General features: G+C 46.6%; 1 protein-coding gene across 1 annotated transcript in view; it reads left to right on the top strand.

The window, feature by feature from the left end:
• tesk1b (testis associated actin remodelling kinase 1b) overlaps nucleotides 1–11320 on the top strand; it is a gene marked incomplete at both ends in the record, with an annotated part of 24869 nt that extends 13549 nt beyond the window's left edge. Inside the window, 9 exons of the mRNA XM_080859817.1 lie at nucleotides 868–951; nucleotides 2256–2342; nucleotides 2796–2895; nucleotides 3304–4619; nucleotides 6972–7085; nucleotides 8815–8914; nucleotides 9174–9367; nucleotides 9736–9900; nucleotides 10700–11320. Of these exons, the coding sequence (XP_080715943.1) occupies nucleotides 868–951; nucleotides 2256–2342; nucleotides 2796–2895; nucleotides 3304–4619; nucleotides 6972–7085; nucleotides 8815–8914; nucleotides 9174–9367; nucleotides 9736–9900; nucleotides 10700–11320 (2781 nt within the window). The remainder of the gene's footprint in view (nucleotides 1–867; nucleotides 952–2255; nucleotides 2343–2795; nucleotides 2896–3303; nucleotides 4620–6971; nucleotides 7086–8814; nucleotides 8915–9173; nucleotides 9368–9735; nucleotides 9901–10699) is intronic.
• Nucleotides 11321–13112: the final 1792 nt, after the last annotated feature.

Raw genomic sequence — 13112 nt, 5'->3', positions numbered from 1 at the left:
TGCTGTCAGAGACTGGATTACAAACTTCAAAGAAACTTTTTTTTCATAGATCTGAACAGAAAGCTATTTTTCTAGCACTCTGACAGACACACAGACAGACACACAGACAGACACACAGACAGACACACAGACAGACAGACACACAGACAGACACACAGACAGACAGACACACAGACAGACACACAGACTGACGGCTGTCTTCAAATGATTCAGTTCATGATCAAATATGTCAAGCTAAATGTGGAAAATATAGACTCATAACAAATAACTCAAGCATGCACATTTCCACGCCAAAGGGGTCTGTTTTCCATCCGTAGCCTACTGATGCTAATTAAATTAGTGCTAGCAAGAAAATCAATCGGTGAATGATTTCTGTGGAATGCTGATGCAGTGCTTTGGCAACAGACCCATTGGGAATATTGCCAGGCAGTGCTTGCAGTGTAGACAGTAACTGCAGGTGTGGTAAATAATTGGACCTTAAGCGCTATTCAACATGAGAGGGGTACAAAAAAAAAATACCTGTTTTAATACAGCAGTTAATTGTTTTACCTCTAGTCTAACACAGACTGTACTCACAGAACACTGACCCACAGAGCCCTTGCAAGTGGCACACACACTTAGTTACTAACTCACTGCCTCAGAGTTGCAGATTCTACATAGAGGTGTGTGTGTGTGTGTGTGTGTGTGTGTGTGGTTTGTTTTGTATTTATAGCCTTCATAAATTGCTGAGGCAAATTGACCAGTGTGACCGTTGTGTACTGCGTCTATTCAACGGTCATCAATACACAGTCTCTGAATTTGTTTGTTTGTGTGTGTGTGTTGTGTGTGTGTGTGTTGTTTGTGTGTGTGTGCTCCCCTTCTATTCAGGTGGATGTCTTTGCATTTGGAATCATTCTCTGTGAGATCATTGGTCGAATCATGGCTGATCCAGACTTCTTGCCTCGCACTGAGGTAAACATCACACACACACACACACACACACACACACACACACGTGTGCAGACTGCAACATTATGTTTAATTGGCCTATAATAGACTTAACTCCTACACAACAGAGGCACATGTTGACTGGCTTTTGTTTTAACAGCTCCACTTTACAGTTTTTGATATCATATAAGGGAAATAATGTACACAACAGCCAGCTTTCTCTCTCTCTCTCTCTCTTTCTCTCTCTCTCTCTCTCTCTCTCGCTCTCTCTCTCTCTCGCTCTCTCTCTCTCTCTCTCTCTCTCTCTCTCTCTCTCTCTCTCTCTCTCTCTCTCTCCTGTGGTCGCACAGTTGTACAGTTGTTGCTTTATCCAAGAGCAGTTTCCTGAGTGAGCTGGCAACTACCCCGTACGCAAGGTTTCCTTAGCAACAGTGTGTCCGCTGGTGTTTGTTTACATTTTGGCACATTTAGAAATTCGACCGGATTCATCCCAAGTGGATGGATTAAATGATCGATTCCTATCTACCAAAGATCGATTGATATAAAACAATATAAAAGTCAAAGTATAAAGTATAAAAGTTCTCAATTTGCCACAGGGCCAGTGTGTGGTGTGTAGGTTGTACTGGACATGGAATGACCCCAGAATATAAAACAACCTAGGTGTTGTTTATAACAAATATTGTTGGATCATCTTGAACTATTTGCAGTGACTACACAAAGGACGTTTGATGCTGTTCAGAGGCGAGCCAATCAGTGACTTCAAGGTGTATTACTCATGTGGGCCTGAGAGACCAGGTCTGGTCTAGAACTGAGATTAAGTTCGTGGTGCTGTCTCACCTGTCCTCGTTATGTAATGGGGTGTGTAGGATAGAGGCTGGATTGGACACAGACATCAGCTGGAGGTTTATTATCAAGGAACAAAGTGTCCATGCTCGGTTATATACTTGGATCAATAAATCTTTAATCAATTGTGTGTGTGTGCGTGTGTGCGTGTGGTGGTCAATGTCAGTGAGTTATAAAAATGTTCATAATTCACCAAGTACATCTTAGCTGTGTCCTTCAACTGCATAATATGGCTTTATGCCAATACCTGTACTCTCACACAAAGTGCCACAGTGACCCCTGGTGGCTGTTTCCTCTCCTGACGTTACTCCCTGCCCTCCTAGCACACCCCACAGCAGGAGCATATCAAGCCCAGACCCGACTCTCTTATCTAGGGGTCAAACTGCTATGATTTATCTGTGTGTTGTGAATGGATGACTGCAGATGACTAGCTCTGTGTGTGGTTGATCATAACTGTGTCTGGGTGTGATTGCTCATGTCTGCAGGACTTTGGGCTGGATGTGGCGGCGTTTGAGCTCATGGTGGGGGACTGCCCCCCGGCCTTCCTGGCACTGGCCGTGGTCTGCTGCAGTGTAAGACACACACTCATGCACACACACTCTCACACACTAATGGCCACACACTCACACATACAAACATACACACACACACACACACACTCTCTCACACACACTCATGCACACACACACACTCACACACTATCTCACACACTCTCGCTCTCTCTCACAAACACACGCACACACACTCTCACACACATAAACTCACACATACACTCACACACTCTCTCTCTCTCTCTCACAAACACACGCACTCACACACTCTCACTCACACACTCACACACACATACACTCACACACTCTCTCTCACACCCACACACTCATACACACACACTCTCACACACACCCTCTCTCTCACATACACACACACACACACACACACACACACACACACACAATCTGTCCTCTGATATTCTTTCACTTTCTTCCACCTATTTCTCTTCCTCCTGTGTCCCTCCCCCTCTTTAGATGGATGCTACGAGTCGTCCCTCCTTCGCAGAGATGGTGTGTAAGCTGGAAGAGATTCAGGGGGAGGGGGAGGCCCAGGATGATCTGCCTGAAATAGAGGGTGAGACACACACACACACACACACACAAACACACACACACAGAGATACTCACACACATGCACACACACACACACACAGATACTCACACACATGCACACACACATAAACACACACACACACACAGATACACAGATACTCACACACATGCGCACACACACACACACACACACACACACAAACACACACACAGAGATATACATACACACACACAAACACACAAACAGAGATACACACACACACACGGACACACACACACACACGCACGTAGACACAGATGCACACACACATTAATAAACACACACTGGGCTTGGCAGCCTCCTCTTCCTGTCTTAAATTTGCCTTGTTTATGTCTGCTGTGCAACCTTGTAATGCGTTTTTTTCCCCTCCTTTTTTAACAGTTTTTACAGCCTCTTCTGATGTCATCATGGAAAGGAAGCAGTCCCTATGTTTCCCTGGTGACCCCCACCTGTCCCACAGCCAATCAGACATGCTGTCCCTGACCACACCCCTCCGACAGACCCAACCCTCTATGCAGACCACACCCCCAACCCGGGTCAACCCCTTCTCTCAGAGAGAGGACCTGAAGGGGGGCAGGATCAAGCTCTTTGACACACCCAGCAAGTCTGTCATCTCGTTGACATTTGACCTTCCCCCTCTACCTGACCCATCCGACCCCACCCAATGTGCACGGGATTCCCCGCGGACCCACAGACGCACCCAGTCGCTCCCTAGCAACCCCCTGATCACCCTCCTACCCAGCGGGTTGCCGTCACGCCCCACCAAGAACGAAACCAGGGCTCCGAACGAAAACGTTACGGACCAGTCGTCCAACCAAAGAGAGTCGGACACGCTGATCGAAAGTACCGTTCACGTCCTACCAAACAAAGCTGATTCAGACCGAACAGAGCCTGAGAGGCGATCTCCGCTAGAACACGTGAGGAAAGAGGCAGACCCTGAATATCCAGCTGTTTATATCGTTCCCCATGGGATGGAGGCCGACTGGCCTGCTCACGACAGCGCTCTGGACATGTACTCTGAGAGCATGGTGCTGATGCTAACTAGCACTGCTGCAGACGCACGTCACACAGCTGCCACGGACCAATCGCAGGAGGTTGGGAGTGGTGGGGAGGCGCTGACTCATGCAGTGGAGAAAGTGGACACAGCCAGCCCAGGTTGCATAGGGAAGCGAGACGGAGAGCACAGAGAGGGGAAGGACGGGAAGAGGACACAGGCCGCGGTGGACGACTCTGGCCTGGAGTTGACCTCCCTGGAACCAGTGGAGGAAGAGGAGGAAGAGGAAGAGGATGTGACAGGGGTGCCTGGGGAGCCCATGGACTGCAGGGCCTCCCCTGATCCACTAGAAGGCACTGCTGGCCCACAGTTGCACCTGGACTGTAGTACTCCATCCAAAACAACAGGGGAGCCTGGGAATCGGTCTCCGAAGGACTGCAGTGCTACCTTAAAAACACTAGAGGGTGCTAAAAGACATTTAAATCTAGATGGTAAAATTCCGTTCAGGGCACTGGATGGTACAGTGGAGTCTCTCTCAAATGGCTGGAGTTCCCCCATCTCCAATATTCCCCCTTCTTTAGAAACTCATGACAACAACAACGGCCCAATCACCCGGCCTCTGGGCTGGGGAGGCGGGGTCAATGGCTACCATCCCGCCCCCACAAGCACCGCACCAACTCCATTCGATAGCCCCTCCCCAGAGTACGATGAGGTAATTTCCTGTCCCGGTTGCTGCCTGGCTGGTCTGAGATTACCGTCTCTTTGTATCCGCACATCCAGATCCCACTCTGCCCCAACCTATAAGAATCTCAGCGGAGACTCCACAGCCAATCAGGGACTGATTTATCAGGCTCCGCCTGCAAGTAAACACCCACCTCTGAATGCCCAGAAGAATGTGTGAGGGTGAAATTAACTTTCGTGAAAAAAACATTTGTTTGAATTTATGTTGTACAGTCTGTCTGCACCTGCATTACTAATATAAATATTATTGAATTGTTTGGTTTTTTTTTGAGATGGAAGAATTTATTTTGTTTTCATGACTGGATTGAATAAATAAAGAGACTTGACTTAGTATCTTCAGAGTTTTTGTCTGACTGAAAGCAGTCCTCACTCCCAAAACGGTAAGCTGTATTCCATAACAACATCTTTTACACCATCTTTCCATGCCTCTTGCTTCAAGTAAGACATGCTTCAAATGAATATTAAGTAAGGGATAACGGCCGACGAGCTGTCCAGTTCTACGAAGTTAATGGAGGCGGCGGGGCAAAGAACACCACGACGCGGAGCAGAAGTCCATTAACTTCGTAGAACTGGACAGCTCGGAGGCCGTTATCCCGCTTATCTCCCGTTTACAACATCCAAAAATGTTTTTATTATTATTATTATTTAGAATTTCCTTTTATCTTTAGGAAATTTAATATGCATAATAACCTGATGAATTCTTGATTTGAAGCCTAGTGCTCCCGTTAGAGAAAGTAGTGAGAAAGTAGTGCGTGGAACTGGACCTTTAGTTTCCCCGGGCGTTGCTGCAAAGTGACACTCATGAGCTCACCTCTGTAAAGTAAACGGACACACGGACACAGGTATTGTTCATAAGGTTTTACTATTTACAGTTGAACTCCACGTTTCCGTTGATGGTGAAGTTGGACAGAGCAACAGGGAGGTCAAGTTTAGTAATTTTGGTCGAAGGCTCACAATCGAGCCGGCTAGTTAGCCGTGTGAGCTACCATCTGTTTTAATGGGTTTTTTTTCTAAGCGCTAACAGCCGCCTACAAATAATATTCGAGACTTTCAGTTAAGAATTACAATACTCTGCAACATTCGTGTAGAACATGAACAACTAACCGAGTCAATTTAGACATATGAAAAGTCGTGTAGATAGCTTAATTGACATAAAACATTGCCCACTAACTTGTCCCAACACGCCGCCATCTTGGTTCAAATTATCCTAGCTGTCAAAAAATAAACGTTACGTTGGTTGTCAATGGTAACCATTCAAGAGCATTGATATGGAAAGGCGATTTAACGTTTCTACTGGGACTACGTCCAAGGTGTCCGGTTATACGAACTTAATGTACACCCCATTAGCCAATCAGAAAACAGTATTTCGTTCCAGAGGGAGATCATTTATAATAATTATTAATAATTATAACACGGGTAGATGGAATCCACCATTCTGATTGTGAGTCACGGGGTGTGCTATATTCAACGATATAGTAACTGTACGACCTGTTTTCATCTACCTGAGCGTTCCATATCAGTGCGCACTCAAAAAAAAATATCTAACCAAGATGGCAACGTGTTCTGGGGAATGTAGTGGGGAATGTTTCATGTGAATTAAGCTATCTACACGACTTTTTATATGTCTACATTGACTCGGTTAGTTGTTTCTGTGCTACACGAATGTTGCAGAGTCGGGCCTAACAACACCCTCGAACAAGTACATTATTGACGATACCGTACTGCCTCTCGAACCTTATTGCTTAAATAACAAAAAGATGATAAAACAAATACTTAAAATACTTTTATCCATATAGCTCTTCTTGAGCACAGAAGCACAAAGTCCTTTACAACCCATACCAACACCAAGCGAATCACAGAAGGAACAAGAAGCCAAATTAACAAGTATATTTTATTTTCATTTGTTGAAGATGTACACTTAATAACTCCGCAGATAATAGTTGTTTCCTTCAAATAAATACAGTCATTATTGGTGACACATTCTAAACTCTTCACTTTGAGTTTTGCATTGCTTCACCGCCTCTGTGGTTTACCACTGGTACTCTGTCTCACGCTGTGTGCGTGTGTGTGTGTGTGTGCGTGTGTGTGTGTGTGCGTGTGTGTGTGTGCGTGTGTGTGTGCGTGTGTGTGTGCGTGTGCGTGTGTGTGTGCGTGTGTGTGTGCGTGTGTGTGTGTGCGTGTGTGTGTGCGTGTGTGTGTGCGTGTGTGTGTGTGTGCGTGTGTGTGTGTGTGTGCAACACGTTCCTGTGGGTGGAGATAGCGGTGAAGTATGTGCTACACTGTGCTATGTCCCATTGCTGTGTGTGTGTCTCTTATTAAAAAGCTGCTGATGGTGGTGGATGCTAATTCACTGGATGTCAGGTTTAGAGTTCCTGGCTTCACCATGGTGTCGGGGTTGGTCCAGGTGGTGATACTCTGGCTGAAGGTGTTCTGGACTGTACTCAGTACTGCAGGTGAGTTTGTGTGTGTGTATGAGGCTTAGATCTCTTGTGTTAACATTCATTTGACAGATGAAAGTAACCTTCACACACACACACACACACACACACACCTGGCAACCAAACGCAAAGCAAATTTGGTGTGCTCAGCTTGATCTGTGTGTGTGTGTGTGTGTGTGTGTGTGTGTGTGTGTGTGTGAGGATTTAATCGCGTCCTGTGCCACAGCGAGTCAGTTTCAAAGTGGTTCATGCGATGCAAATGTTTTTTAATGGAGGGCTAGGTGGGATGGCTTGAATTCAATCAATCAATCATTTAACTGATTTATTTTTGGTGACAATCGAGCCACAACTATTTCTGTTGTGCTGGTATATTTCAAATAACCACTTTATATGCCTTTGAGACAGTGAGTGTCAGTGAGTGAATAAGGCAGTAACATAATGCAATCACAGCCTGCAATACCTCACCTATTCATGATCTCGATAATGTGTTTTGGAAAGTAAGAGATGAAAGACTGGGGAACCAAACCTTAGTCGCCACGGAAACTACATATTCCTGTGTGTGTGTGTGTGTGTGTGTGTTTTGCAGATTCAGTACTGAATAAGTGTGAAGTTCGCTTGAGTTCGACAGATTTCTTTGGGCTTTTGCAGTGGAGTTGTGACGGCCTCACCCCAAATGCCACCTTCAGTGTTCAGATCAAAAGGCAGGGGTGAGTGGACACGTCATAATTCAAGAACACAGTGAAGTTTGTGTGTATTTAAGTGTGAACCCCTAGCGTGTGTGTGTGTGTGTGTGTGTGTGTGTGTGTGTGTGTATGTGTGCGTGTATGAGAGAGGGGGGGGGGAGTAGAGTATGTATAACTGATAATAGAAAGCAAAACTCAGAGCTAAGAGGAAGCGCTGGAGCGAGAGACATGGGAGGAGTGGGGGGAGGGGTTAGTGATGGAAGGATGGAGAAAATGAAAGCAGGCCTGAGGTTAACGAAAAAGAGAGTGATTGAGAAATACAACCGACATGAAAGGGAGTGAGAGTGAGTGAGAGAGTGAGTGAGAGAGGGAGTGAGAGAGGGAGTGAGAGAGGGAGTGAGAGAGGGAGTGAGAGAGGGAGTGAGAGAGGGAGTGAGTGAGAGAGTGAGTGACTGAGAGAGGGAGTGAGAGAGTGAGTGAGAGAGGGAGTGAGTGAGAGAGGGAGTGAGTGAGAGAGGGAGTGAGAGAGTGAGTGAGAGAGGGAGGGAGTGAGAGAGTGAGTGAGAGAGGGAGTGAGTGAGAGAGGGAGTGAAGGGTAGATTAGACAAAAGGGAAAGAGAAAGAAAGGTAGTGTGACTGGGTTAAGGGGGGAAAGAGTCTGTCGCTGCTGGGGCCTCATTTATACACACACACACACACACACACACACACAAACAGAGACACACACACACACACGCACACGCACACAGGGACACACGCACAGACACACACACACAGACACACACACACAAACACACCCAGACACACGCAGACACACGCAGACACAGACACACTTCATCACAAAGTGGTTCTCTAATTATTTGAGTTTTCACAAAATCTTCACTGGTGTTATGTTTGATTAAATGGTGTCTGTGCGCGTGCGTGCGTGCGTGCGTGCGTGCGTGCGTGCGTGCATGCGTGCGTGCGTGTGTGTGTGTGTGTGTGTGTGTGTGTGTGTGTGTACGGCACACGTGTAAGGTCTGAGCCCTGGCGTGCTGTGGCACAGTGTGAGGGGATCTCGTCTCGGAGCTGTGACCTGTCCCAGGGGATCACAGACTTCAGGGACCACGTCCGACTGGGGGTACAGGAAAGCCGTAAACTGCTGGGTGAGTTTCTCCTCTTCACTCTCTTTCTTTTTCGTTTTCTTCTCTCTCAGTCTTTCTTTGTCTTTCTTTGTCTCTCTTTCACTGTCTTGCTTTTCGTTCTCCCTGTCCTAGTGTTGGGCTGCAGTTCCAAATGTATACACAGGGGGGCGCTGAAAGTACCTTATCCTCTTATTCCCTATCTGGAATCCCATACTGAGCAGGACTACAGATGGTTGTGCCACATAAACAAATGATTTATGTTCTCCATTTCCATCACCAGATGATCCAGAAAGCGTAACATTCAGTGCCCCCTCTCTGTCGATGCATGTTGAGGACCCCGGTGGGAGTATTTGGACGCCCCATATTGGGGTGGAGGTGAAGTTCCCCTGTGCCCCAGAGGCCTTGTGTGTGGACGGGTACAGAGGACAGAGATGCTGCCCTGTGACCTTTTTCCTGATTGATAATGTTGTCACAGTGACCCTTTTCAACAAACGGTTGCGGACAGAGAGACAGGTAGTATCCAGCTTTTTCTTATTCTCTCACTCCTTCTCTCACTCCTCTCACTCTTTCCTTTCTGGCCCTCTTGCTCTGCTTCACTTCCTTCATCTCCATCTCTGCTTTTGTAAAACAAATCACAGCCCACCTCCCTTTATTTTCCCTTATTTGTAAAACTCTCCCACATCCAATTTCTCTTTCTCTCCATTTCACTCTCTTTTTCTACAGCAAATTTGAATTTGAACTTGCCCCTTGGGCTCTGATATCCACTTCCTAGTTTCTTCTGATTGGCTTTCAGCAAATGTCTTACCCACCCTGTCATCTGTGAATGTTTGTTCTCCCTTCAGACCCGATCAGGATTGGTGAATGACGATCGCTTAGATGAGTACAGGGTGTCCTTTGGAGGTCTGGTTCCAGGTCAGGAGTATTGTGCTGCAGCCAACTTCACTTCCACTGGCTTCAGACCCTCAAACACCTCCCAGCCTGTCTGCCTGCAGCTGGACCCACTTCCTGTAGGTGAGCAGGAAACAGCAGGGGACCGACAGGGAATAACACACAAGCAAAAACATTAGTTTTGTACAGTATTGTGCACTAAAGGTTTACACATATCATGAATTCAGTCAAATAAGCAGAACAGTGAATGTACTGTATTGTATACAATTTGCTCTTATTCATGTTTGTGTTTGTTTGCATGTGTGCTCGTGTACGTGTGTGTGTGTGTGTGTGTGTGTGTTTGCGTGTGTGCGTGTGTGCGTGTGTGTGTGTGTGTGTGTGTTTGCGTGTGTGCGTGTGTGTGTGTGTGTTTGCGTGTGTGTGTGTGTTTGCGTGTGTGCGTGTGTGTGTGTGTGTGTGTGTTTGACCAGACCTGTGGCCCATATGGTTGGCTGCAGGACTGAGTGTTTTGTTCTTCATTCCTCTTGTGGTTTTCTACCTGATGAGACGAAACAAACAACCATCAGAGGACCAACTCCCTCGAGCACTGGTAGTACACACACACACACACACACACACACACACACACACACACACACACACACACACACACACACACACACACACACACACACACACACACAAACACCTAAACTGATAACTGGTACACTTGCACGCACCCAGATCATACAGAGACACATACACTCTCGTCTTGATTTTGTATGCACACACTCGTATTCTCGTATGCAGACACACACATGCGAAAACACTCACATGGAGAACGACTGAGAAAGAGAGAGAGAGAGAGTGAAATGACAATTGCTTAGAATGCTTTATGTGTGTGTGTGTGTGTGTGTGTGTGTGTGTGTGTGTCTCTAGGCAGGCCTCCTGGAGCCCGTGTCTGACTGTCCGGTCCCCAGTGAGGGCCCTGGTATGTTGCCTGCTGAGGACAGCCTCTCTGTCATCTCTCTCTGCAGCTGCGACCTCAGCCCCCTCTCCACCCAGCTACCAACTCCCAGCCTGGACCAGCACCAGTACTTCATCAGCCCCCTCTCCACCCAGCTACCAACTCCCAGCCTGGACCAGCACCAGTACTTCATCAGCCCCCTCTCCACCCAGCTACCAACTCCCAGCCTGGACCAGCACCAGTACTTCATCAGCCCCTGCCCGGATCACCCTCCCTTGGCTGCCCCTGGCCTGGCCAGTGGGGGGTTAATGCAGGAAGGCTCGGAGATCACCCAGGTACCCTTTGGACAGAGCAGCTGGGACTCCGCTGTGCAAAGAGATGGGGGACCCCAACATGGGGAGGAGTTCACCCCTCTCCCTGATGGTCCGGGGGTCCCTCTAAGCTCTCTGAGACTGGGGGGGCTGAGTGAGGTGGTGAACTTGGTTTACCTCCACGAGGGGGTAATGGTACAGTCTAGATGTGAGATTTCCACTAAGAAGGAAGAGACTAAGCTGTACCATTCAGCCGCAGAGGGGGACCCTCTTCATAAGTGAATCTAATCTGCTAAAATGTGAACAAAGCTTATGGGTAGTGACTAGCTGGATGAATGTCTCCCTTTATCGTGATTACTCAACAGCAAAATGCTCCGCTGTGATGAAACAACATTTCCTGTGGAAAATACAACGACGTTCCAAATCACAAGCAGGAATGTTCTGGGAAATGATGCAGATCCAACTTCTACTAAATTAAATAATGAGGAGTAGGAAGACAATTATCAACCAACCACCCCCGCAGAGAAAATGTTGATTTGCATTCAGTTGTAGATGAACAACACCTGTCAAGCGCAAACTGGGGTGGAAATCTAGACCACAGAGCAAGCTGTGGCTGGGTTGAGTGAGAAGGATGTGGGTTTGTGAGCGCGTGTGTGTGTATGTGTGTGTGTGTGTGTGTGTGTGTGTGTGTGTGTGTGTGTGTGTGTGTGTGTGAGAGAGAGAGAGGGAGAGAGAGAGAGAGAGGGGGGGGGGGGAGTATGGCTGCCACAATATGGTGGTGAGCTGGCCTTTAAAGATCACCTCGCTTTACTGGTCACTATTGATGTACTGTATGTCCACTAATGACTGACAATCACAAAGAGAATCTTAAAGTTTTTAAAATGGTTAAATGTCAGGTTTCTTGTTGACATGTTTCTAAACGGAGGAAAAAGGTCACACACAGCTCCAACAACACAAAACCACAAGCAGGGGCAGAACAGACACGAGAGCGTGAATCTGCTATCGCACTGAAGCCACAATAAAAAAACATGAAACTATGGTGACGAGTTCTCTTCAGATGAATTTTTACCTTAAAGGCCATTGAGATGTACTTCCTCTGGCTGCCTAAGCTAGTTTTGACACATCTTTCAGTGAGGATTTCCAACACTCATTGTAATAACTGCCATATTTTGTTCATCTCTTCTCTGAACTGCAAGTCTGAATAATCCCTCAGATGCTTATATATTTAGGCTTCAGATTTGATTCACTGTATACTTTCACACAAATCAGTGTGTGGAGCTCGACTGACTAGTGACAGTGTTCCACAGTTTTTCCATCCATTTTCTCAGTCCATCTACACCTTTATTTTAGAATGGAGATAAGAGATAAGATGACCTTTCTTGATCCCATGCGTCTGACTGCCTGACAATGGGCAAAGTAAAATAAATAAATATAAACATTTATAAATAAAATAAATAAATGACAAAGTCCTTCTCCTGAAGCATACTGAAGAATATCTGTTTAAATTAACCCAATTAGTACACTTTGGGCCTCATTTATAAAACGTTGCGTAGAAACCATCCTAAATTTTGTCTAAGACATTTCCTGAAATGAGCGTAAGTGAGATCCACAGTAAACAGACGTACACACAAAAAACACGTGTACGCCAATCCTTCGGTTATAAATCACAAATGGTCGTGAAATTGTGCGTGAATTTAATCTAATCAGCATATTATCAATGCACAAACAGAGCGCATCCTCAATGCACAAACTCTCTGTGACAGTGGCAAGCAAGAAAGAAACATGTAAACAGAAGAATTAAAGTGAGGCTGACATCGACGTTCTGCTGATGGAACAGCAGATGCGGGCCAAAACATCGTTAGAAAGCCTGTCTGGTGGCGTAATGGCAAAAGCAAAGTATGTGAAATGTAGTAGACACGTCTCCGAAGCACCAGTAGCCGCATCTACGGCAGCAGCACCATGGCTTTGGTGCGCTCCAATACCAACCGCGCACGGGCATGTGCTGTATTGAAGTGGGCTTCCTAGGCTGTTTGAGTGTGCACAATCTGGATGAGAATACGTTGGCAACCCTGTT

The sequence above is a fragment of the Sprattus sprattus genome (assembly GCF_963457725.1).
Source record: "Sprattus sprattus genome assembly, chromosome: 21".
NCBI classification, from domain to species: domain Eukaryota; kingdom Metazoa; phylum Chordata; class Actinopteri; order Clupeiformes; family Clupeidae; genus Sprattus; species Sprattus sprattus.
The sequence above is the reverse complement of the archived record's forward strand: the minus strand, read 5'-3'. Positions and strand labels throughout refer to the sequence as shown.